Source organism: Podarcis pityusensis (genome assembly GCF_964106645.2).
Source record: "Podarcis pityusensis genome assembly, chromosome: 1".
NCBI classification, from domain to species: Eukaryota; Metazoa; Chordata; class Lepidosauria; order Squamata; family Lacertidae; genus Podarcis; species Podarcis pityusensis.
This window is the reverse complement of record NC_138028.1, coordinates 71,973,085-71,999,611: the sequence shown is the minus strand read 5'-3', so window position 1 is coordinate 71,999,611 and position 26,527 is coordinate 71,973,085. Positions and strand designations below refer to the sequence as shown.

Sequence of the window (26,527 nt, the reverse complement as noted above, 5' to 3'; positions counted from 1 at the left end):
AATTCAATCTTTCTTAATACAATCACGACAATTTTACCAGTCTGATAATAATCTCCGGCCCATGTATCCACTAATTCTTTATATTCACCAGTTTCACTAAATATATTTGAAATTGAACAGTTATCTAATTAATTACAGCCAATCATCAATACAGCAATATCACAAATTCATCAGATCAAATAAATATAATAAATGATTGCAATCCTTGCGTTCACTTACTCATTCAGGGTGATAGATCATATATATAAATCTTTAAACAGGTTAGCGGTTCAGTTAATCAGCACCTTGCAACAAAACTAATGACATCTGATGCTAATATCAGCTACGTTAGCTACCCATAGAGTAGCTATTGCAAACAAGCAAACAAAAACAAAAAATAGTAACAAAAAACAAAAACACAAGGCAAAACCACACAAGTCGAAAACCATACAAAAACACAACCAGAAAAACAACAAAAATGAAACAAACAGAGAAACAAAACAAACAAAACAAAACAAAATACCCAAAAAGAAAATTACAAAGGAAAGAAACAAAGAAAAGATTGGGGGGGGGGTAAGAGAAACACAAAGCAAGAGAAAGTAATAAAAATAGTGCAATTTATAATTTGTAAAGGAATAAGGGGGGGGGAATACGAAAAGTATATATAAATAATAAGAAAAGAGCTGAGGAGTATTTTCAATTAATGATGTACAATGCAATAATATTATGTGCTATTAAATTCTCTCTAGATGTTACTCTTCCAGAGGCAACAGGAATGCTATTCCAGTAATGGGGTATAGGGTCTATAAAAAATTATGAAACCTTGTCTCTTTCAGCAGATTATGATGCAGCGCTTTGGAATCTTCACTAGTTGCAGATCTTGCAAAAATCCCTGTAATTGCTCTTATAAGTCTCATTAGAAGAACGTCTTTTTCAAAAGAGTGCAAAATTTTTTATTCACCAGCTGATGTCGCTGTTTGAATCGCTCCCTCTCTGCAATTTTCAACCCCCTTCTCAATCTATGTCAGTCTATGTGATTTCTGTTTTACATGGCACCTAATTCCTCCTATTAACAGTGTCATCCTGTAATGTCTACTCAGTCTCAAGAAAATGTGTCTTGCAGCCTTCATCAACCTTGTGTCCCCCAGGGACCCATAGAGTAGTATTTCAAAATGGCCTGGTGGATGGCCTGGTGTTTAGGACTGCAACTTTAATGGTTGTTTTCTTCTCACACATATAGAAAGATTTGGAATAAATTGTCTCCTCGAGTAAATAATGGGAAGTTTCCTCTTTTTTTTATGATAGGCAGGGTATGCAAATCTCTTTAGTTTTGAAGTAAATTTCACTTCTTCATTACTTATAACCAGAGGCAATAAAAAATAACAACCTTCAGAGGTAAATATAAGTTTTTCACTGATGTTCATATTTGTAAGACATGAAAGGTGGTCATGTAATTAGCATCAAAATTAATATTTATCATTAAAGTATATAAATCTTGCAGTACTATCGTATAGTACTCATATTTATATTTCAGACATTTCAAAGGAGATAGAGACTAATAACGGATAATCGGGTCGACATGGAAGTGCCTTGCTTAATAAGGAACTTATAAGCCACTGTGAAAGATAAGCTACTCTACAAGGATATGTGTAATACTAGTATAAATGAACGGCTGAGGAAAGAACTGAGGTGGCAGGAGCTAGATTCATGTTGCACATGGATCTGTTGGAAGGTAATACATCTATAACAATGTGACGGCAGGCTTATGATGTCTCATTGTACTATTTTTTAAAAAACCCAGTCCAATGAGTATACCAGATTCATATTCTAGTTATGCAACCTTTGTTGCAGGCATAGGTGACAACACAGATAATGACGCAAACAACATTTGGATTAAACCGACCACTTTTGTGGGGAGAAATGCTGCTTCATTTTCTAGCAGTGATTGAAATTTCTCAAACTATTGCTAGTCAAGTATAAACTGTCCAGCAATAGGTGTACATCCAGCAGTAAACCAGTGATAGACTGCCAATGCATACTTTATTAGGCAGTTATTCACCAAAAAACCAGTAGCCACTATATTCCAACTTGTGAAAATAATGGCTAAGAATGGAAATGGAAAGAACAAATACATTGTTCTTAATGATAGCAGATTTACACACACTCCGTTTATGCTGAAGAGAGCTTTGACACCCAGAAACCACATGTTAAAAGTTAAAACTGAATATGCAAAGCATTCAGCTGTAGGCAGCTATGAAAGACATATCAGGAAATGGGGCAATTTCATAATCTGTTCTGAATTCTCTGTTTACATGGCTCCTAATCTTTGTATGCTAGTAAATAAGATCTGAGTCAAAGACCTGGTTGGTGCATCACATTAAACCATAGCTAAAAATCAAACTGTGGTTTAATGTGAATGTGCAGTGTGCTACTACTACAGGCAACCTCCTGTGCTACTACTCCTGCTACACCACTGGAAGCCAGCCAGTTTGTCTTGTTGTGCCGTGTGAACCTGGGCTCCTGGTTGTTTCCTCAATCAAACCACAAGTAATAAGCTAAGAACATACTTTGGTTACCCCTTGTGGTTTGTTTAGAGAGGACCAAACCACATGCCTGGGTTCATGACAAGACAGACTCCAGCTTACTCTCCAGCAGCGGAAGAGGAACTTAGAGCTTTTCAGCAGCATGCACCAACACACCCCGTGTTGACATGTGAATCTGGCCAAAGCTGACACTGGATTTTCATGCAGAACAATAAACATTGTTGGTCCATTGTTAAATAAGCAGAGGCTATATGGGGCCCCAGGTCTTTTGGCTACATCATTGGGAATTTTGACATGTAGAATATGCTTTTAGAATCCAGAATTTAGTGTAATCTGGTTTACAATATGTACAGTTCATTTTTAGATGCACTTTTACCTTGCTCTTTCTTCATGTAACCCCAGAACATCTGGCAAGTATTCATGTATGTGGTATCCAGTTTGGTCTTACCCAAGGCCAGATTGCATTATAAGTCTTTGAACCATCCCTTAATCTTCTGAGAACGTTTGCAAGAAAAGGTTGTTAACTTGGTGAACAATATGTGCAGCTCATTATGAACATTTTTAGTTTTAATTTATCAGGGGAAATGAGGAAAAGAATATGTTGGTACCCGATTTGTGGAATGCCTTCCTGTAGAGGTACAAGAGCACTAATGGTGAAATTATTTTGATGACATACCAAAACTCAATTATTTGCCCAAGCGTTGTAGAATTCACATTTTTGAAGCTGATTAATATACCACATCTGTCATTTTCATTTATGATGTTATTTATGACATTGTAGTCTATTGAATTTGTTACCTTTTTTTTTCTTTACCTCTGTATATTTTCCTGATGTCTTTGCAGTTCATATGTGGTCTGGAAGTATTTTAAATAAATAAGTGAGAATAGATATGCCACACATTATGCCACTAGTCCTCTTGTGTGTGAATCTCATTCTGTGGTAAGAAAATGAGAGCTCAGAGGTAACAGCTGTAAAAATACACAAACTAATGCCTCACTTAACATTTTTTTCTATTTTTAAAAGCCTATTCTCCATTAATTAATGAGAAAAGAAACTGGGTTTGAAAACTCTCAAAGAGGAAAGGAAAAGTTTAGTGAAATTCTCGTGCGTGTTATACAGAGTTTTGGGTGCTCTTAATTTACTTTTGAGGTGGCTGAGGGGTGTTTGTGAGTGTGTTTTCTTTCAGACGACAAACAATCTCTCCAGTGCTCTGTACTCTGCAGCCTCCTCAGCTTCCCATATTTCAGTTAAAGCCAACAGGAAACATGAGATAACATCTCCCATGGGACTTTTTCAAACCACAAAGTGCAGGTAGCCAGGAAGGCTGCAAAGCACTGAAGAAATGTTTAATGGAAATAAATCCAGACACATAACAAACCTTGCCCATCTCACAGTGATAAAGTAAGGTCCTTACCCATCAAAACAATTAAGAAATGCTAAAATGACCTAAAAATGAGGCTGAAAAACAATTTCGGCACAACATTGAACAAACATTGGCTATTGCAGCAGCTGCAGCCACATCCTAGACCTGCAGACAAGGCTTTGTAGGTTTTCATTGTAAATTCTCCCCCGGCATTTTGTAGCAAAAAAACTTAGTTGAGGCCCACCAGCTTCCTTTCTTATCTTCAATGAGATGAAAGGTTTTAAAGTGCTAGTGAAGGACTGATGGTTGGCCTGTTTCTGCATCCATTTTTATTTTTTTTTAAATTTGCCTGGTGTGTTGTAATTGTCACTGTGGGCAGGATTCAACTAGCTTAGTGTGCTAGTGGAAGCCAGTGCAAGGATTTCCACTAGCACAATGGAGCTTTCCTGCAACTCTTTCAAAACTACTCCCGAGGGTCGGGAGAACCCTCTGGAGGAGAGGAGAGATTGTTGCAAACAGAAATGCTTATGCTAATGGAACAATTGTATTGTTAGTATGACACTAAGTTTTGTCCTATATGTGTCTGCAGTTTTATTATTTGGTTTTATTTGGCTTTAACTGAGGATTCTGTTTATTTGAAATATGGTTCAGCATTGTTTGCTGCCTTGTGTTTCTTGGAAAGTAGGTAGGATATATATATAGATACATTTTTTAAAAAAGATTTGTAATGTCATATGAGTTTTCTTGTTCTTCAAGATGCAGAAGCAGCAGAAGGCAATTGTGTTTGGATACTTGGAGTAGTTTCACAGAGTGATGCTGTCATTTAGGTTTAGAGAGTACTCTGTCTCTGTTGTGAACTAACACATATAGAGAGCAGGTGACTTGGTGTAGTCATGTGCAGAAAAAAAGATGCCAGTACTCACCATGATGTTGTGATAGTATAAGTGCCACACTTTTAACATTTGGGGGGAAAGTGCTGGCACTGTGTATCCTTGAGTACCCCCAGAAGAAAACCGCTAGTAATGTGTAATCTGCTCTCAGCTTCAGACTTCATGCCTGTAGAATTAAGGCTCTTAATATGCAAATAATGCTGAATTTGTTGGGGGTGGAAACTGCCAACATGATGATGCATACACACATACATCCTGCCAACTACTCTTGGTCTACCAGAATAGATGCCTAAAGAGGGCTAGTTTCTTTAAGTCATGTATAGTTTTTGGATATTAATTTTGGAAAAAGTTGTGTTGAGAATAGTTTTGGAAGACTCTGCAAATCATTGCTTTTTAAGCATGGTATTTGTACATAATGCAACAGTATTTGTTTAAGATGCTATCTAAGTTATTTTTGTATTAGCCAACATATTTTCACCTACAATAATTTTACAGTACTCTGTAAAATTAGGACATTTTCCCTCTCCATTCCCTTTTGGGCCGTGTAAGTTAATTCACTGAGTGAGCCCTCTAGATGCTGTGCATGCTTGCAGTGGATGTTGCAAAACACAATTGCAGCCTTTAGACAACTTTTAATTGACTCAGGAATGGACAGTACCATATGGATGCATCAACAATTGCTAACTGATCATGGAATAAAGGAATTCCAGTATCCTTCCCTTTTCTCTCTCTCTCTCTTTTAAATGAAAAACAGAAAAAGTCATTCAGAACTTAGTCATATTGGTTCAGCTGTTGTAACCAAAGACTGATAAGATAATAGAAGTCTTTGTGGTTGTTCTGTACTGAAATCCTTTATCTTTATGATGCACTTGGGGGCTCTTCAGAGTGGAAAGCTTTTTAAACTGCTGTTGGAGTTAAATTAGATGCCTGTGTACAGGAGAAGGAAGCTCTACAGACAGACAGACAGCACAAAGTGACTTTTATCTTGGAAGCCCTTCCATTCGATTGTTACTTTCTTCTCTCTGTGTTTTTTATCCTCACTGTTTATTTTTGTTGCCTTTGTTGCCCTGTTTTGTGGCATTTAAAAAGTGACCCAATCAAACAAGGTAAATGCTAAATGGCTGGCCGCAGCCTGTGAAGTAGAAACATCACAGTCTATCTGATGTTTGCTGCAGTCCACAATATTAGACAGAATGGTTTAACCAAGTTATATGTCTGGCAATCTAAGAGGAAATACCATCGCTTTTATGTCTGGCATTGTGTTTTGCTACAAACACACACCACACACACATACATTGAAGCTGAAAGGGTAATTGATTTTATTGAAATACTAAATTTCTGCCCTGGTTATTATTATTTTTTCTTTTAAAAAGTTTGAATGGTTGGTTTTGTTGCTTTCAATAGTTGATGCTCTGCAACTCTGTGGATGTGCACTCTTTTTAATGTGTCCGTGACCTAATCCTCTTACTTTGTATTTTGATTTACTTTGTCAGCATTTTCCTTAATGGATTAGAAATAAAATTTCAGAATAGTGTTTGCATGTTAGATGATAAAAAAAGAGGAAATACTGGATCACTTTCTTTAAAATGCCCAGGTGAAAATTTCATGTGTGTATGAAAATGTATTGGAAATGAGGAGAGATGATAATGCATGTATGAATGGTATTGAATAATATTAAGCTAAGCAAATATAATTGGAGTAATCAATTAATTAATTATTCTGTAGTCATTTGTTTCACTCATATCTATATTGATTAACAAAAAAGGCAGAAATTAATGCACATTCCACATCTGGGCTGCTCTACAGTATCTGTAATACTTATTTGTTACATTCATACTTTAAAGTAAAGCTAAACTGCAACTTAAAAATGGAATGTGTAAAGTGTCCCTGTTGGTTTCCTGCTATGAAGCTTGAGAGGGGTGAAACACTTTTAAAAGCCAAGAAAAATAAAGAGGTATAAGGGAGGAACTCTTATGGGATAGAATAATGGAATAGCTTCAGGTGTTGGGGCAGCATAAAATGCAGGTTGCCCACCTGTATGCTTTCCAGATTGCCCCCAATTTCCATGCATTTTCTATGGGCACCTGTTTGATGTTTGCTGCTGAGTTTGCAGTTGATAAGGAACTGCAGACAATCCTCTCAAGGATAGCTGCACAATAAATGGCAGCTTTATGATCTGTGCATTTGCATGTTTTTCACATGTTTTTTTGTGCATGCCTACTTAGAAATGCATCTCCCTCTATATGCAGTGGTGGCTGATGACCACAAGACCTGGTGGGTCTGCTAGCAGGTCACAGAGGTATGGCCATGTTGTTCTGGTTTTCTACTTATTCTCCTCTTGTACAAAGATACTGTGGACAATTAAGATTGCAGTTGCATCAATAATTAGTACCTGAGTAAACTGAAAATTATCTTACTTACTTTCTGAAGGGGCCCCTGCTGTCACAATTGCTTTTCTGCTGGGAGAAAAGTTGTGTGGTCTCCACCTTTTCTGGTTCTCTCCCTATCTCTCCTCCTTTGCAAAGAAACAGCGGACATGTAAACATTGCAGTTTTATTAACACTTGATTTGTTTTTTGTTTCTGTTTTTTGTTTACCTTTTGTTAAGGAAAAGTGTCATTATCTATCTCTCTATAAAGGTTTCCACGCATGCTATTGATTTTCCCTCTGAGACTTAAGATTTTGAATATAACTGGTAAAGGAGTCAATGGATCAAATTCAGTAAATCTGAAGTCACTAGAATAAAGGTCTCTTAGAAAAAATATATGTCAAATTTAAAGGTCCTTCCTAACTGAAGACCATTTTGTGATAGAGCCAAAGGTTAATAAAATCAGTAGTGAATGTGGCAATTTTACAGATAAGCTATTCACAACAAGTGTAGTTACTTGAATAAAAAGCTAATTCAGTTCTAAAATGCCACATGCAGGAGCTGTGAATAGCTGCTTTTAGGTGCTTTCTGGAGGAGGATAAAATACAGAATCACAGCACTCTTCTCTCCCAGCATCCCTGGCTGCCTGTAAATTGCTCTGAATGGGACTGTGGGCTGACAGGCTCTATTAAGACAAACTGCCTTTCTCATCGGAGAGATAAAATAAATCAGGTGTTTAGTCAAATTAAAATACTTCAGCTGGAGCAGGCCCTGGGGAGCACTGATCCACCTGACAAATCTGAGAGAAACTCAAGACAGATGTGATTTGGGGATAAGGAAGACCCTGCTGGAAAGCTGCAGGGAGGGGGTGATTGTAACAGTCAGTGTCTTTGGAGTTAGAGGATAGATACAGTTTAATGACAGACACAGAGAGGTGAATCCGTAATGTGTAACGTATTTTGAGATACTTTATGAAGAGTATTTTTCCGGCTTTACAGCAAGTGCATTTTGAAGATATGCTAGCAATGTTTTTTATTATTATTTTGTTTTAGATGCCATTTTTTGCTCAGCAGAAGAGTTTATTTACTGGTAATTTCTTAAGGGTATCGTAGCACTTGGATGGCAAACAAATGATGACAGCACACAGTTAAATGATGAGAGACCTTGGCTGGCCCAGCCAGAGCCGCTCAATCTGGTCTGCATCCTTAGCAAGTTGCTTTTTATTTCTATCTCAACTATAGTAAAAGGAAAAGTGGGGGTGACAGGAGTGAAAGCATTTCCATTAGAATGAAAGCATTATGATGCTCTCCTAGTTCTCTAATCCTGCTTTTGATAGAATATATGGGAGCATCAAAAATTAGGTAGTTGTGCACAAGAGCGAGTTGTATCATTGGCTGTACAAGACTGCATTTGTCGAAATAGCTTAGGGGATCCAAAACTTTCATATAAGTGCTATCATATAGCAGACATAACTGCTGTCACATGCACAAGAGTGCTGCTTTATCCAGGGCTAGAAGTGATATCAAACTCGATGAAGTGGATGCAGAAATTTGAATAAAAGAGTTGAGGAGTGTCTCCCCTAAATTACACAACAGCACAGTGTATTTAATGAACTGAAAACATACATATATTAATTTCTGTAGTATAGTGGTTACTTCAGGTTCTTGAATGGAAGAAATTTTGTGTACCATTGTTTGTGTTACAAAAAAGGAGAAGCAATTCTGATGGATATTGGTATTTTATCATGCCTACAGAAAGCAGCTCCAGCTAATTACACAAAAATAATTCACAATTTAAATTATAATTAATACACTTTCTTTCAAAATGCATGTTTAAATATGTATTTTGGTACATTCAAAGTATCAAATGGCATTGCAACATTTGGAGAAGTGCATCATCTGGTGGATAGCTGAGTTCCAATCTGTACATTAGGCAGATAAGACTGCCTTCTATAGGAAAATCGGTCTCTTGCCTATGTGCTGCTCCCTTATATTTATCCTGATGGCAGCATAAGTGCTGTGCATCCTAAGCCACTCTCCCAGATGGGACAATGTTTCTTCTCTTCCCCCCCCCTTCTGTTCTGGGGGTTCTGCAGACTTTCCTAATCAGAAGCGGGGGGAAAGTCCAGTTGCGCTAATGAATAGAATATAATAGAATTTATTATTTATATCCCGCCCATCTGGCTGGGTTTCCCCAGCCACTCTGGGCAGCTTCCAACAAAGTATTAAAATACAGTGGTCTGTTAAACATTAAAAGCTTCCCTAAAAAGGGCTGCCTTCAGATATCTTCTAAAAGTCTGGTAGCTGTTCTTCTCTTTGAGATCTGGTGGGAGGGTGTTCCACGGGGTGGGTGCCACTACCGAGAAGGCCCTCTGCCTGGTTCCCTGTAACTTGGCTTCTCTCAGTGAGGGAACCGCCAGAAGGCCCTCGGCGCTGGACCTCAGTGTCCGGGCAGAACGATGGGGGTGGAGACGTTCCTTCTTGTGCTGGCTTCCTCTAGCACAACAACTTTGTTGAAACCAGCTCTATGTATTTATCTGCCCTATTTGTGTAGAGCCGGTTTGGGGAAGCTTTGTCCCTCCACTTGTTGTTGAACTACAAATCCCATCAAGCATGGCCAAAGGCCAGGGATGATGTGACTTGTAGTTCAGCTACATCTGGAGGGGAAAGGTTCCCCATACCTGGAATAGAGCCTTTAGCTCAGTTCTGATGCTACCAATGGCCAAACCACGGCTTGGCAATCTGAACTGCTCTATCTGTTGCACATATTCCTTCTTCCCCCTCCTCTCCATCTCTGTGCAAATCCCAACTTGCTTTCTTGGTAATCAAAAACTATGGTTATAGTTTTACGTGAACTGGCATAATGAGTTCCTGTGAACTATAGTTTGCTCTTAAACCAGCGCCATCGGTAATGGCGCCATCGGTAATGGCGGACTCGCTCTGATCCGGAGGGACTGGCTCTATGGAAATCTGGTCTGTTCCGCTACGGCGAAGCGGGGACCCTTTAAAAAATCACAGGCGGGTGAAGCCTGTGACCGTGGGACTCGGCGGGCACCTTTTGCGCCCCCCCCCAATTTGTAAAGGAGCCCAATTACGGGCTCCGGAGCGAAGCGGGGAAAGTGGCGTGGTGCTGAGAGTCAACTGCTTCTTCCGTGGAGCAAAGCCACACAGCTGCTACCAGAGAGCGCTACCTTTTTCCTGTGACAATCTGGCTACAAAAACAACTACCCGTGAGTAGGTTAATTTTGGAAATAAAGGAGAACAAAGACGTAATTTGGTACCGAAGCGGGGAGGCATAAACAGGAAGTCTGCCTTCCGTTCTTTGTAAATAGAGTAAAGCAACGAACTTTTAAGCTAAAACCTTGAAAGACGCCTGAAAAGGACTATAATTCTAACATCAAAACAAGTGATTTCCCCCCTTGGCTGCAGGAGAGGAGGGGGGAAAGGTGTGAACTGTATTTCCCTGCAAAAAGAGAGGAAAGGAAGCTAAAATCCACCGCTTAATCCACGGGCTGCCAATGGACAATAAGAATGCCGTACTGTGAAACGCGCTGTTGGTGAATAGAGTACTATTTGACAGCTAACTCTGCAAGTGAGATACAATGTTTCTGGCTGGCTTCTCCTGGTTTTAAAGTAACTGGAAAATAACTGAAATTGAAACTGTTGTCTATTTTGTGAATTGGGGGATTAAAAAAGGTGTTTTTTTTTTAAGGCAACAACTTCTGACTGCTACTGTGTCCCCCTAGAGGAACTTTGAAATTGTTACAATAACAACTGGGCCAGGGGAATTTTCCACTTCAAAACAAATTCTGGCCATGGGACTGACCTTGGGCTTTAACTAGAGTGTTATGGCAGATGGAAAAGAAAAGATAGATTTGCCTCAGGAAAAAACAACGAGGTCTGGTAGATCTTTTTGCCCAGACACTGGGCTGCAGCGAAGAGCATCAACATCTGGCCCCTCTGCATCATCAGGGGCTGCAATGGTACAATCTAAACCTAAAGGAATGGCATCCGAAGATGTTTTAGCTCAGGCATTAGGCAAAATTAATGAATCTCTGGAAAAACTGAGTAAACAAGTAGCTGAAGCATCAATTAAAATTGATCAAAATACTACAAGTATTAACAATCTGGGACAGAAGGTAAATACTAATACAGAAACTATTGAGAAACTGCTACAGGAATCTACTTTGACCCGAAAGACAGCTGAAGAAGCAAAGGAAATAGCAGTTGCTGTAGAAGAGAAGATACCACCGATACATAGGCAACTTGAGGACCACAGGTCGATATTGTCTATGATTGAACTGAAGGAGAAATAAATGAATTTGAGGATCAGGGCTGTACCTGAACTTGAGAAAGACAATCTGACTGACTGTCTTATGCAGGAATTTGCAGACTTTTGGGACCTAGATTTGGAGAAGGAAGATTTTAAGATAGTGAGTGCTTTCAGGCTTGGAAGAGGAGGGAAGAAGAACAGGGTGAGAGACTGTTTGATCACCCTCCGAACAAAAGAGGAGAGAGACAAAATCTTGAGTCTGCACTTTCAGAAGACTTTGGAAATACATCAGTCAAAAGTGGAGATATTTAAAGACATTCCGAAATATCTTTTGGACCTTAGGTCCAATTATGGAGATTTGATTGCCCTGTTGAGAAGCAACAGAATTATCTTTAGGTGGGAATTTCCCCAAGGCCTATCTTTCAGCTTCAAAGGAAGAAAGATAAAAATAAGATCAGTGGACGACAAAGAAAGATTTTTGAAAGACCATGGAGAAGACCTGCAGAAAGAATCTGGAGAAGAGCTAAGAGCATTAGAAAGAGGAATATTAGACATAGCAAAACTACCTTTTGGATTGGACTGCCCAGAGAAGGTGTTATCACCGACGGAGCAGGAACAGGCACTTGGCGCAGTTGGAGGAAAAGTAAAGTAACTACATCATGGCTCTGCAACTATTAAGCTGGAATACTAATGGTCTCAACACCCCCCAGAAAAGGAAAAGAGTTTTTCATTTATTAAAAAAGGAACAATTGGACTTGATTTGTCTACAGGAAACACATGTGATAAGGCTACATAGAAAAGTATTGATCAACAAAAGACTGGGTCAGGAGTTTATCTCATCGGACAAAGTTAAAAAAAGAGGAGTAGTGATTTATGCAAAGGAGAGACTATCACCAAAATTTATCTTTAAAGATGACCAAGGAAGATTTGTGGCAATTGAAATTCAAATACAAGGAGAGAAATTTTTAATAATAGGAGTTTATGCACCAAATGAGGGGAAATCTGAATTCTTTAAAAAGTTGCATTAGACCTTGATGGACTATTTGGACTATAATGTGATTTTGATGGGAGATATGAACAGAGTGGTATCTACAAATATGGACAAGGCACAAAGACAGGTAGTCACTAAGGATGGCAGACTACCGAAAACCTTTTTTGAGATGACAGACAACTTGGACTTAGTTGATATCTGGAGAACAAAGAACCCCTTGGCTAGAGAGGAAACCTTCTTCTCTGAAGCCAAAATGACATGGACAAGAATTGACCAAATATGGGTAACTAGAGGAATGGCACCAAAGACAAGAAAAAATTTGTCCAAAAACTTGCTCCGACCATAATGCTGTGAAGATGGAGATGAAACTAACACCAACTGGCTCTTTCAGATGGAGGATGAATGACACCTTATTTAGAAATGAAGAAGTGACTAAGAAGGCCCAAAAAACCTTGAGAGACTATTTTGAGATAAATATGAACACTAATGTTGAAAAAAGAGTAATCTGGGACGCAAGCAAAGCTGTTATGAGAGGGTTCTTGATACAACAGAATGCAATAAAGAAGAGAATTCAAAATGAGAAGAAGGATAAAATATTGGAGAAAATAAAGGAAAGTGAAAAGAAATTAAGAGCAAAACCAAAGTCGCAAGAGATCTTGAGAGAAATAAAGTTATATCAAGTACAATACATGAAAATGATGAATCAGGAGATAGAATGGAAAATTAAACAAATGAGACAAAGGACATTTGAGTCGGGTAATAAATGTGGGAAATTGTTGGCCTGGCAAATGAAAAAAAGACAAAAATTAAACACTATTATAAATTTAGAAGTGGAAGGAAAGAACATACAGAACCCAGTCAAGATTAGAAACTATTTCCAGAGGTATTTTAAACAACTATATACACAAGGGCCACAGAAAGAAATTGATGTAGACCGATTTTTGAAAATAAATGGATTACAAAAAATCTCTCAAGAAAACAAATTAATGCTGAACTATAAAATAACTGAACAGGAGGTAGAAGGTGCCATTCAGAATATGCAATTAGGTAAATCTCCAGGACCGGATGGACTGACTTCTAGATACTACAGATCTTTAAGAGAATGGTTAGTACAACCTTTAAAGGAAGTCTGTAATGAAATAATGGATGGGAAAAGGGCACCAGAGTCGTGGAAGGAAGCGTATATCACACTTATACCGAAGACAGAGACTGAAAAGACGCAGCTTAAGAACTACCGCCCCATATCACTGCTTAATGTGGATTATAAAATCTTTGCAGACATTTTGGCTAAAAGACTAAAAAAAGTGTTAGCGGAAGAGATTCATAAAGATCAAGCAGGCTTTCTCCCGGGTAGACACTTGTCTGCTAATATGAGAAACATAATCAATATTTTAGAAAAATTACAAGTGAATATTAATACCAAGGCAGTTTTGATATTTGTGGACGCAGAGAAAGCTTTTGACAACATTTCTTGGAGTTTTATGAAGAAGAATCTACAGGGGATGGGGGTAGGTCAAGGCTTTGGAAACGGTATAAGTGCAATTTATTCAGAACAAAAGGCTAAATTAATTGTTAATAACATGGTGACGGAGGAATTTAAGATAGAAAAAGGGACACGACAAGGTTGCCCAATCTCCCCATTGCTTTTTATATCGGTCCTGGAGGTCCTGTTGAATATGATTAGAAGGGACCAATTGGTTAAAGGTATACAAGTCGGAGCTAAACAGTACAAATTGAGAGCATTTGCAGATGACTTAGTATTGACATTACAGGAGCCAGAATCTAGTACCAAAAGAGTTTTGGAACTGATTCAAGAATTTGGTCAGGTTGCAGGATTTAAACTGAATAAGTTAAAAACAAAGTTCTTAGAGAAAAATTTAACAGCGATTGAGAGAGAGAGGTTTCAGAATGAGACAGGTTTAACAGTGGTTAAGAAAGTGAAATACCTGGGGATTAACATGACAGCTAAAAATGGGAATCTATTTAAAGACAATTATGAAAAATGCTGGACAGAAGTGAAAAAAGATTTAGAAATCTGGTCAAATCTGAAGCTTTCACTGCTAGGCCGTATTGCTGTGATAAAAATGAATGTATTGCCTAGAATGTTGTTTCTGTTTCAAACATTGCAAATTTTGGATAAAATGGATTGCTTCAAGAAGTGGCAGAGAGATATTTCTAGATTTGTCTGGCAGGGCAAGAAGCCTAGAATAAAATTTAAAATACTAACGGATGCAAAGGAAAGAGGTGTATTTGCCCTGCCAGACCTTAAACTTTATTATGAATCAGCAGCTTTTTGCTGGCTGAAAGAATGGCTGCTTCTTGAAAACACAGACATTTTGGATTTAGAAGGCTTTAATAATGTATTTGGATGGCATGCCTATTTGTGGTATGATAAGGTCAAAGCACATAAAGCATTTAAAAACCATATTGTCAGGAAAGCATTGTTTAATGTCTAGATAAGATATAAGGATCTACTTGAAAATAAAACCCCAAGGTGGTTGTCACCGATGGAAGCGAAGGCTCTGAAAAAGCTCAATATGGAGGCCAAATGGCCGAAATATTGGGAAATTCTGGAACAAGAGGGAGATAAATTGAAATTGCAGAGTTTTGAAAAACTAAAAAATAAAGTGCGAGATTGGCTTCATTATTATCAAATAATGGAGGCATACAATCTGGATAAGAAAATTGGCTTCCAGGTGGAAAAATCAAAATTGGAAACAGAACTGTTAGAACCCAAAACTAAGATTTTGTCAAAGATGTATAACTTGCTGTTGAAATGGAATACTCAGGATGAAACGGTGAAATCTGCTATGATTAAATGGGCACAAGATGTTGGACATAACATAATGATGGCTGACTGGGAACAGTTATGGACCACAGGTATGAAGTTTACGGCATGTAATGCCTTAAGAGAGAATATTATGAAAATGATATACAGGTGGTACATGACACCAGTCAAGCTTGCAAAAATCTATCATTTGCCCGATAATAAATGTTGGAAATGTAAAGAAACTGAAGGTACATTCTTTCACCTTTGGTGGACGTGCCCAAGGATTAAGGCTTTCTGGGAGATGATCTATAATGAAATGAAAAAGGTACTTAAATATACCTTTCTGAAGAAACCAGAGGCCTTTCTCCTGGGCATGGTTGGCCAATTGGTGTTAAAGAAGGATAGAACTTTCTTTATGTATGCCACAACAGCAGCAAGAATACTTATCGCAAAACACTGGAAGACGCAAGATTTACCCACTCTGGAAGAATGGCAGACGAAGGTGATGGACTATATGGAACTGGCGGAAATGACTGGCAGAATCTGAGACCAGGGAGAAGAGTCGGTAGAAGAAGATTGGAAGAAATTTAAAAACTATTTACAGAAACACTGCAAAATTAATGAATGTTAGAATGATGTTGGATTGAAGTTAAGCGGCTTTTAGTTGCAATGTTAGAAAGGAATATGTAAAAATGGATTGTTAATAGGTGATAATTTAAAGTTATAATATATTAAGATGGAAGATTAAGATAAAACCAAAGAGGGAAAGGAATTGCTGAATTAACTAATTGAACTGGAATACAAAAAAGGGAGGTGTGAGGAGGTCAGGGAAACAAGCAAATGAAAGATAAGATATGGAAAGACTGATTTGTTTTTAACTGTTTTTACTTTGTATTTTTATTTTTGTTTCTTTTTTCCTTTTTTTTCTTTTTTCTCTTATTTTTGTAATATCTCGAAACTTTAATAAATATTATAATATATATATATATAGTTTGCTCTTAAACCAGATGTTTGAAATTCAGATTGGAATTTTATTTCACTATCTGGTTTAAGAATCAACTGTGTTTTGTGGAAACTCTAGCTACATTTGTTCAGATGTAACAGTAAATCAGGGACGCAGGTGGTGCTGTGGGTTAAATCACAGAGCCTAGGACTTGCTGATCAGAAGGTCGGCGGTTCGAATCCTCGCGACGGGGTGAGCTCTGTTGCTCGGTCTCTGCTCCTGCCAACCTAGCAATTCGAAAGCACGTCAAAGTGCAAGCAGATAAATAGGTACCGCTCCGGCGGGAAGGTAAATGGCGTTTCCGTGCGCTGCTCTGGTTTGCCAGAAGCGGCTTAGTCATGCTGGCCACATGACATGGAAGCTGTATGCCGGCTGCCTCGGCCAATAAAGCGAGATGAGCGCCGCAACCCCAGAGTCGATCACGACAGGACCTAATGGTCAGGGGTCCCTTTACCTTTACCTAACAGTAAATCATGCTTATTGCTAAATAGGAAAGGGACAGGAGAGAAGTATGTATGCTCACACAGGAATGTCGTGTATGGATAAGTACAATGGCTTGGCAAAACACTATGTATTAGCAAAGTTACAACTAAATCAGCCTATTCAGTTAAAATGATGATGATGATGATAGGGAATATCCTTATATGAAAGCGTTGCCATCTCTAGGATGTTCTCTCATACCTGACAACATTCAAGTCTCAAACTGCTGGGCCCTTGAAATCCTGCTTCACAGATGCTGCTACATGTGACAAGCCCACGGAATTGTGAGCATTGTTACAATGTCATTGCAAACTACCTCCTTCCCCTTTTTGGATGGGCACTGGAATTACATGATAACATTGCCAAGGTGGATAATTACAAAAAACACACGTTAAAGTTAATGATTTGTGAGAGCTGACCTTGTATTTCTAAAAGTTCAAGTTTTAATATCAATTGTGGTACATATGATATGACACTTGGAAGATGGTAGATCAGTGCTTGCTCTTTATCTTACCTATTTATTTACAATAAATGGTATATATGTGCATTATATGAAAATTGTTCACAATGACTGTGTATAAGGATTTATTTATGCAACATTACACCATTAAGCTTTTTACCCAACTGTTTAATTTTATTTGGGATGCCAGGAACCCTTTGGAAATAAACCTTGGAGATGTTCTTTGTTTCACCTAGTGTAGATGCAGTTGTTGAATGGCAAGAGAAGAAGAGTTGCCCGGGGGATTACCTGCTAGTCTGTACCTATGTTTCCAATTACTTTACATTTATATTATTAAGAAGCTTAGATTGAATTGGTTGACCTTACTCTATCTTTGCTTTGTCTCTGTGAAGTCAGATAAGCTTAATGACAGTGGCTTTCCCCCAATCCACCCAGTGACCTGCCTGGCCAAGTTGAACTTTGAGAGTTGGGCTTGGAGTTCTCACATCCAGCTTCCACCCTCTAGCCACTGCAGCTCACCAGCACTCAGTTTTAAGGGTGCTTGGCACCATTTTGAAAGTCACAGTAAAATCTAGTAAGTGATCCTCTTGGAACAGATTGAATTCCCAGATCAGTCAGTCATACATGTATGCAAATCACTGCTTAGTCATTAGTTTACTTCATATTATAAGGTTAACCATGAATTTAGCTTCAGTTATCTTTGAAGAGAATCCCAGGCATTCAGTTAACATGAGTTAAGGTTGTGGTACAGCTGTTCTTATTACAAAAATCTAAAATGTGATGTGTCTAAATTAGCCTGTTAAGTGCTTGATCTCTCACACGCCCTTTTTGTGTTAGATATTCCAGGATAGAAGAGCATTTCTAATCATGTGTCAAAGTAGAATTTTGTTTTCCTTGCCCAGCAGATTTTCCATAGAAGATGCATGAGCTGAGTTTGATTTCTTCTAGTTACGTTTGCTGTTCTATTGCTTCAGTGCTTTTATCAATTGTTCACTTTAGTTCAAGGTCCCAGCATGAGTTTCAAGGCATGACATTTCACTATTCAAAATATATAAATTGGGCTTGTAGCCTTAAAGTTGTAAAATCATAGTAATTCTTGTATTTAGATTTTCTTCTGATGTAGTAGTTGCAAGGCGTTATAGGTTCTTCAGTATGCATGGGTTGATATATAATATATTCCACCGTGGCTTTTGCAGTCTGATAGCTTTGTAAACATTTGTATACATATTCTAGATCACACTGGGTATTACAGTGCTAAAATATTGCCAGTGTGATTTTTTAAAATGTATTTCTCTTTCCACTTGGTTTTGATGTATCAGTGTATGGTTCATTGGCTGTCTGTTTTGTTGTAAGTTGCTTTGGGTTGTCCTGGGCAAGATAAAGTGACGGACAGTTTTAATAAATAATAAATAATTTTGTGATATAAAGTGCTGATATTGCAGGAATATAGAGATGTAAGCAGGACAGTGAAAATATTCTGGTTCAAGGTGGGCATGTGGCAGAATGATCAGGTATCTCAGCTGAATAAATTTAAATTTGCATTTATTTAAATAAGATTCAGCTACTCTTAGATTGTGGAATCTCACATGTGCATCCTATGCTTGGTAACTCTAGACTGCAGGCAGTCACAATGAACACGTTAACAATTAACCCATAACCTTTAAAGCCAATTCTTTTGTAAAATCACAATTACAAAGTTGGACAGTTTTAGATTTCTAGTTTGATACACTTAGCAAGGAAGCTGTGCGAAAGCATCCATCAATAAGGACCATTCATGTAAAGAAAACTGAATTTCCCACTAAGTTTAAATCTTGTAAAATTAATTTTAACGTAAATAAGAAGGCTCACATTATGTTTCTTTCATTCTGAGCCCTATTTCAATACCTACAGGTTTAGTGGTGCCTATACACACCCTTTATTAAGGCTTAACTTAGGCATGGTTTCTTAGTAACAAAAATGAGGCATCTCTTGTAGAACTCTGTGGTGTGCTCAGTTCTTGGTTAATACTGGAGATCTCTGAGAAATTAGCAGCAATAATTAAGTTGTTTTCCTTATTAAGCAGGATTTTTTTAGTCATCTTATATTTTGTTTGTTTAAAAATGTATAATGGAGGGAAAATTATGTTAATCTATTTGTGAATTTGGTAATCCATTAAGGAGTCATTACACTGGGATGGAAGGGAAAGAGGGATTTGATATTGCAGAGTACATAATTAATTACTCTTGTCAGAAGGGGGGTAAATTGTCTCTTTTCTGTTCACAGTATATAGTGACATTCCCTATCTTTCAGAATACAGCAAAAACACAAGCAGGATTTACTGGTACATATTCTAATAAAATAAATATTCAAACTGCCATTTGTCAGATACAAAAACTCAGGTTATTTCCTTTTTGTTTCATTGTTGCTCTCTACATGTTATTTATTCTGCATTTCTCTATCTCCTTCAGGTACACCTGAAAGCCTAGCGGAAAAAGAGCGACAGCTCTCTACCATGATCACCCAGCTCATCAGTTTACGGGAGCAGCTTCTGGCTGCCCACGATGAGCAGAAAAAGCTGGCAGCCTCACAAATTGAAAAACAACGGCAGCAAATGGACCTTGCTCGCCAACAGCAAGAACAGGTGAGCAACAAAACAGCAACATATGAAAACGTTTTCTTTTTCCACACCCAGAAAAAAATTCTACTATTTCTTACATCCACTCCCAACCAAAAAGGGTCTGGGATATATTATTTGCAAACAAGAGACAAATAACTGTACTTTCCACAATATGCTGGCTTTTTACAGCCTGCTACTTGTAAACATTACCTTTGATAATACATGTATGTAAAATACTGCGTTATGAATTTATATCCTCCCAAAAAGTTGTAAAGAAAGAATAAATTGTAGCAATCCTTGAAAAACTATCCATGTTAGAATTTCAATTCTCCATTTTCAAAATGTCCAAATGCAATGAGGATTGTGATAAGGATACATTGTGAAGGAGGTTTGTCCAGTATCGGAAGTGGGTGATAGAAAGGATTCATTTGTTTACTTAGGAAAGGGCAGACGGGAACTTGTAAGGGCTCAGTGAACCAGGAAATGTTCTCACAAACCTATTAATTTGAATAGAATTTGTGCCAGAATAATATCTGCTGGATTATGCCTATACAGTAGACTCCAACATACCTGTCAAATGGATATTTTCCTGTCTGTAAGGCTTGCTTTGTTACTAGTTCCTAAGTAGGTGATTTACAGCATCTTAATAAACTTTGGCAAAAGGATCAGTTAACTCTCTTTCTCTGAACATTATATCTTAAAAAGAAACGAAAAAACAAAAACCCTACACACACCCCACCCCACCAGCCAAATATTGGTAAGGACTAGGAGATAAACAATATTCCATGCTGTCTGGTGGAAAACATTTAACAACAAAAGATTCCATTAGTTCCTTATGCATTGGTTTCAAATTAATGTGCAGTTTTTAGAAATCTGACATTATAACTAGAATTATCTTTTCAGCTAAATATGTTTTATAGGGTATATACAGCAATGTATGCTCTGTTGATTTTAATGAGTTGTGACGTCTTGTATTTTATGTGCTTGAATATTTGCCCACATGTAAGGAATATGGACTCGTCCCTAATGGAAAATAACATAAAGGAATACTGTAAAAAATCAGAAGTTAGAATGTCATTTAGCCATCCAGAGATGACACAGTAATTAACTATTGACACTTGTGAATAAGCTAGCACAAATTAATCTTGACACATTTGCAGACGAGTGATATCTTACAGTGAACACTTTGTAATTATATTTCAAAATGAAAATTAAATGACACTTAAAACTAGGTTGTCATGCTCAATGAAGCGAGCATGTAGCTCAACCAATTGGCAAATAAAATTCAGAATTTGAGCCACATGGTGCTTCTGTACCAGCTTTTGCGGTGTCAAGCCCTATACATTGAAATTGTGCTATGGTAATTGCACTGTAGTGTTTTGGATGCCTTTTTCAATCACACCACCATCAATATTAAATGCCATGGTAGTACTTCACTGGTTTCCATAAGGAAATGAATATTCATTTGATCATATATTGTACTTAGAACTGCAGTGAGCTGTGCACTAGCAAATTGATCTCAAACAAAATCAGTCCCCAAATTATACAAAGCCTTTGTCATTTCTCAGGTCCTAGATGCAAACATTTCTCAGGTCCTAGATACAATGAGGCATGATGTATGGATTTGCTCCTTTCACTAAATGACAAAATGAATCTTACACCTATTTTTATTTTTACAAAAATAAATCTCTCTCCACATCTTCAAGATGCCTTTCCATGGTAAAATTCAACAGTAAGAGTAGAAATCTTACAATTTTCAAGCACATCAACTTCGAAAGCAGGGTAAGAACAGTAAACTAAAACAAAACAAAAATCACTGCCAGCAACTTTTTCAAAAATTCATAGTCTGCTGGCACACAACTCTTTAAGAAGGAATTCCCTGGCCGCAGGGCAATTGAAGAGAAGGACATGCTGTGTCACCACAGTTTCAGCTTCCTTTTACGTGAGACCTTAAGCAAGGCCTTGGTCTGTGGAGCTGCTTCAGACTCAGCAGAGTCTGTTTTTAATTCCTCTCTCATATATGTAAAATAAGGCCCTGCTTGTAGAAAACTAACATGTCAATGAGAAAAATTCTAGTTTAGCTTAGGGTTTCCCCCTCATGCTTTAGTTTTCTATGCATGTTTACAACCACAGTCATTCAAACAGGCAGTCCCCCCACTTGCATTCTGAAGTGGTTTCACTCCAACAGGTTGAGCTACTTTATTATTCTGAAAGTGTAACTCTGTTCTACCTATCATCTTTCCCAATCTATTCTATTTATACTGGAGAAGGAAGCAAGAGCATATAGCTAAAGCACAATAATGTGCATTAAAATTTCTGAGGGTCCTGGGAGAGTTGTGCATTGTGCTCTTATTATATCGAGAGTTGATTTTGATGTGCTCTTATTATGTCATTAAAATGCTTTCCCCCTGGTGACTTGAGCATTTTCATTGCTCTCTCGTGGCCATGGCATTTGTGGAAATTTTGTGGAAAAGTAATTGCTTTAAGTAGGGATGTTGCTGAAACACATGTTTAAGTTCTCAGCTCAATGGTGAAATATAACTTTCATCCATAAAGCTAAAGACAACGTTAAATTCTCCTCCTGCCCCATTAGTCATGCTACCGCAGCAACTTGGATTTGGTAGCATGTGTTTGATGATGGAAGGCATAGTCTTATTCAGACAGTTTTGCATGAACCTAATAATAGCTGAGAAGAACTAGAGAAAGGGCTTCTTACATCCCCTTCAGTAATCATTGGATGGTTTGTCAGGAGCAGGCTTCTTCAACCTCGGCCCTCCAGATGTTTGGAGACTACAATTCCCATCATCCCTGACCACTGGTCCTGCTGACTAGGGATCATGGGAGTTGTAGGCCAAAAACATCTGGAGGGCTGAGGTTCAGGAAACCTGATCAGGAGAGTTGCTCTCAGGCTGAGCATAGTACTTTGGTAATATGGTGTCTGAGCGAGAACAAAATTGAGTGCCCCCACCACCACCTTGCATATTTCTTAATTTCACAATAATTCATTTTGGTACAGTTGCTTTTTAAATGGGTCTTCTCAGTAGGTACCCTAAACAACAACAACAACAATGTTCCCCTTGACTCAGTGCCCTGTGTGGAGGAACCACACTGGTACAAAGTTGTGGAAGGCTGATCTAGCTACTCCTAAGGGAAGCACTTTGGTACAGTAAAGGTGCAAGTTAATGACAAATGGAGAATAAAGAAGTTGTGAGGTGTGCTTCCCTGAGCAGAAAGTTCCAAAGTGTTGATGTGATTACTGGAAAGGTTGTGCTCTGATTTCCCACAAATTTCACCTGCAAATAGGAGACGTCCTAAAGGTAGGGCCTCCCCTGCTGGCTCAGAAGCCAGGAGAAACATAGGAGAGAAAGCCCTCTGTCATGTATGCAAGGTCCAGCTGAAGCTGAAGCTTTGAGAATGAATACATGTAGACTTAACTAACTTCAAGCCCTGTGTTTCAATTACTTCAATAGTCTTTAAAGATAGGTTAGTAAACAATATATTTAAACCTTCTTCCAATCTTTTAGTTAACTCCACAACAAATGTGGTTCGGTGAAACAAAGAAGAAAAATCTTTGAAATTATCATGAGGAATAAGTAGGAACTTGTTTTCACTCAATAATATTGAAGCCTCAACATCACTGTTTTAATTTAATGGAAAATTTATTTCTAATAGATTGCAAGACAACAGCAGCAACTTCTGCAACAGCAGCACAAAATCAATCTACTGCAGCAGCAAATTCAGGTCAGTGTGTTTTATTGCTCTCTTCTGATTATGCTTAAATTCCATTTAGTAAAAGGGGAAGCTTTACAACAAAATTGCTTTTACCCTCCTAGACAAGCAAAGCTTCAAATCCAAGGAGGATTGTCCACATTTAAAAAAGAATTAAATTGTGATAAATATTTTGGTGTAGCCTGCCTTTTGTTAATAAACAGGTTTTGTTTGAAAGATATGCATTACTTTTAAATCTTCCTATTTAGCTGTAAGATAAACAGGCATTTTAACTTCTGTGCTACGGAGGAAAAGCAGTGATTCAATTGTTGGTTATGGATTGCTTTATTACAACCAAGACTGAACTGCTTTATACTGAGACAATTACTATGGAAAACATCTGCAGCTATTGCTGTGTAGGTATATAAGTACCAAACCCTTTGTAGGCAGCAATGTTTATCTGCCAGGGGCACCAATTCAAGTTTTAGTGGTGTGTGTGAGAGAGAGCAGGAGCATTCAATATGGTCCAAGGACCCACTCTTGGATATATTCAAAAACATATTGTGAAGAAGTATTATATTTTGAAAGCATTTGTTGTGGTTATTTTCTTTTCTTTTAATGCCTCATCATAGCTATAGCAATGTTATTACCACAAGTCAAACAGTCACCTATAAAAAGCCAAAAGGGAATTGTATTTGTACCTTTACAATACATACCTAGCAGAGGCTCCTTTCACTATTTATACAAATAGTTTGATTCTTAGAACAAGTGAGATGGTCAGAGACAGTGTTTTCTCAGAAATAAATCACACTGATATGAAACATGGAGAACTTCACCTCTGTATGGCATCTGTTAGTAATAGCTCTTCTGTTAAAAACAAGAAAGTACTTCTGAAATGTAGCTTGCAATCCTAACTTAACTTGATTTCCATGGTACAGCAAACTAAATATGACATAATAGGCATCACTGAAACCTGGTGGGGTAAGTCCCACGATTGGAATGTAATAATGGAGGGATACAATCTATTTCAGAGAAACAGACCAGACAAGAAAGGAGGAGGAGTGGCGTTATATGTCAGGGATGTGTATACCTGTGAAGAGATCCAAGATTTAGAACCTCAAAGCCAAAGTGAGAGCATTTGGGTCAAAATTAAGGGAGAGAAGAATAACAGTGACCTCATTGTGGGAGTTTACTATAGAATCCCCAAGCCAAATGGAGGACATAGATGATGCCTTCCTGGAACAGATGGCCAAGCATGCAAAAGGAAGGGAGATAGTAGTAATGGGGGACTTCAATTACCCGGATATTTGTTGGATGTCAAACTCAGCCAAGAGCATAAGGTCAAACAGATTCCTCACTGGCCTTGTAGACAACTTCATTGTCCAGAAAGTGAGAGAAGCAACAAGAGGAACAACCATTTTAGATCTGGTCCTAACCAATGTTGATGACCTGGTTAGTGGGGTAGAAGTGGAAGGATCATTAGGCGCGAGTGATCATGCTCTTCTGAAGTTTACTATACAGCGGAAAGGAGCAGCCAAGCATACTAGGACTCAATTTCTTGACTTTAAGAAAGCTGACTTCATAAAACTTAGGGAAGTGCTGGGTGAGATCCCATGGACAGTAATATTAAAAGGAAAGGGAGTTCATGATGGCTGGGAGTTTGTTAAGAGGGAGATAGTAAAAGCACAACTTCAGGCAATACCAATGAGACGGAAACATGGAAGGTGCCTAAAGAAGCCAGGGTGGCTATCTAAAGAACTTTTAACTGAGTTAAAATTAAAAAAGGATGTGTACAAAAAATGGAAAAGGGGGGAAACCACCAAAGAGGTATTCAAACAAATAGCCAGCACGTGTAGACACAAAGTCAGAAAAGCTAAAGCACAGAATGAACTCAGGCTTGCTAGAGAGGTTAAAAGCAACAAAAAGGCTTTTATGGGTATGTTCGTAGCAAAAGGAAGAACAAAGAAACAGTGGGGTCACTCAGAGGAGAAGATGGTGAAATGCAAACAGGGGACACAAAAAGGGCTGAACTCCTCAATGCCTTCTTTGCCTTAGTCTTCTCCGATAAAGAAAACAATGCCCGACCTGAAGAATTTGGATCAAATGATTCAGCAGAGGAAACACAGCCCAGAATAACTAAGGAGAGAGTACAAGAATACTTGGCTAGTTTAGATGTATTCAAGTCTCCAGGGCCAGATGAACTGCATCCAAGAGTATTAAAAGAACTGGCAGATGTGATCTCAGAACCACTGGCAGTCATCTTTGAGAATTCCTGGAGAACAGGTGAAGTCCCGACAGACTGGAAGAGGGCAAATGTTGTCCCTATTTTCAAAAAGGGGAAAAGAGAGGACCCAAATAATTACCGCCCAGTCAGTCTGACATCAATACCGAATACAGATCATTAAGCAAACAGTCTGTGAGCACCTAGAAAGGAATGCTGTGATCACCAATAGTCAGCATGGGTTTCTGAAAAATAAGTCATGTCAGACTAACCTGATCTCGTTTTTTGACAGAATTACAAGCCTGGTAGATGAAGGGAACGCAGTGGATGTAGCCTACCTTGATTTCAGCAAGGCATTTGACAAGGTGCCCCATGATATTCTTGTAAAGAAGCTGGTAAAATGCAGTCTTGACTATGCTACCACTCAGTGGATTTGTAACTGGCTGACTGACCGAACCCAAAGGGTGCTCATCAATGGTTCCTCTTCATCCTGGAGAAGAGTGACTAGTGGGGTGCCACAGGGTTCTGTCTTGGGCACGGTCTTATTCAACATCTTTATCAACGACTTGGATGATGGACTCAAGGGCATCCTGATCAAATTTGCAGATGACACCAAACTGGGAGGGGTGGCTAACACCTCAGAGGACAGGATCACACTTCAAAACGACCTTGACAGATTAGAGAACTGGGCCAAAACAAACAAGATGAATTTTAACAGGGAGAAATGTAAAGTATTGCACTTGGGCAAAAAAAATGAGAGGCACAAATACAAGATGGGTGACACCTGGCTTGAGAGCAGTACATGTGAAAAGGATCTAGGAGTCTTGGTTGACCACAAACTTGACATGAGCCGACAGTGTGATGCGACAGCTAAAAATGCCAA

The 26,527-nt window shown here is 38.3% G+C and overlaps 1 protein-coding gene across 17 annotated transcripts in view; it reads left to right on the top strand.

The window, feature by feature from the left end:
• Nucleotides 1-26,527, top strand: part of SOX6 (SRY-box transcription factor 6) — a 466,488-nt gene that overhangs the window by 289,298 nt on the left and 150,663 nt on the right. For all 17 annotated transcript variants that reach the window (XM_080975160.1, XM_080975165.1, XM_080975162.1 and 14 more), the window contains 2 exons: nucleotides 19,567-19,739; nucleotides 23,388-23,456. In XM_080975160.1, the coding sequence (XP_080831286.1) occupies nucleotides 19,567-19,739; nucleotides 23,388-23,456 (242 nt within the window). The remainder of the gene's footprint in view (nucleotides 1-19,566; nucleotides 19,740-23,387; nucleotides 23,457-26,527) is intronic.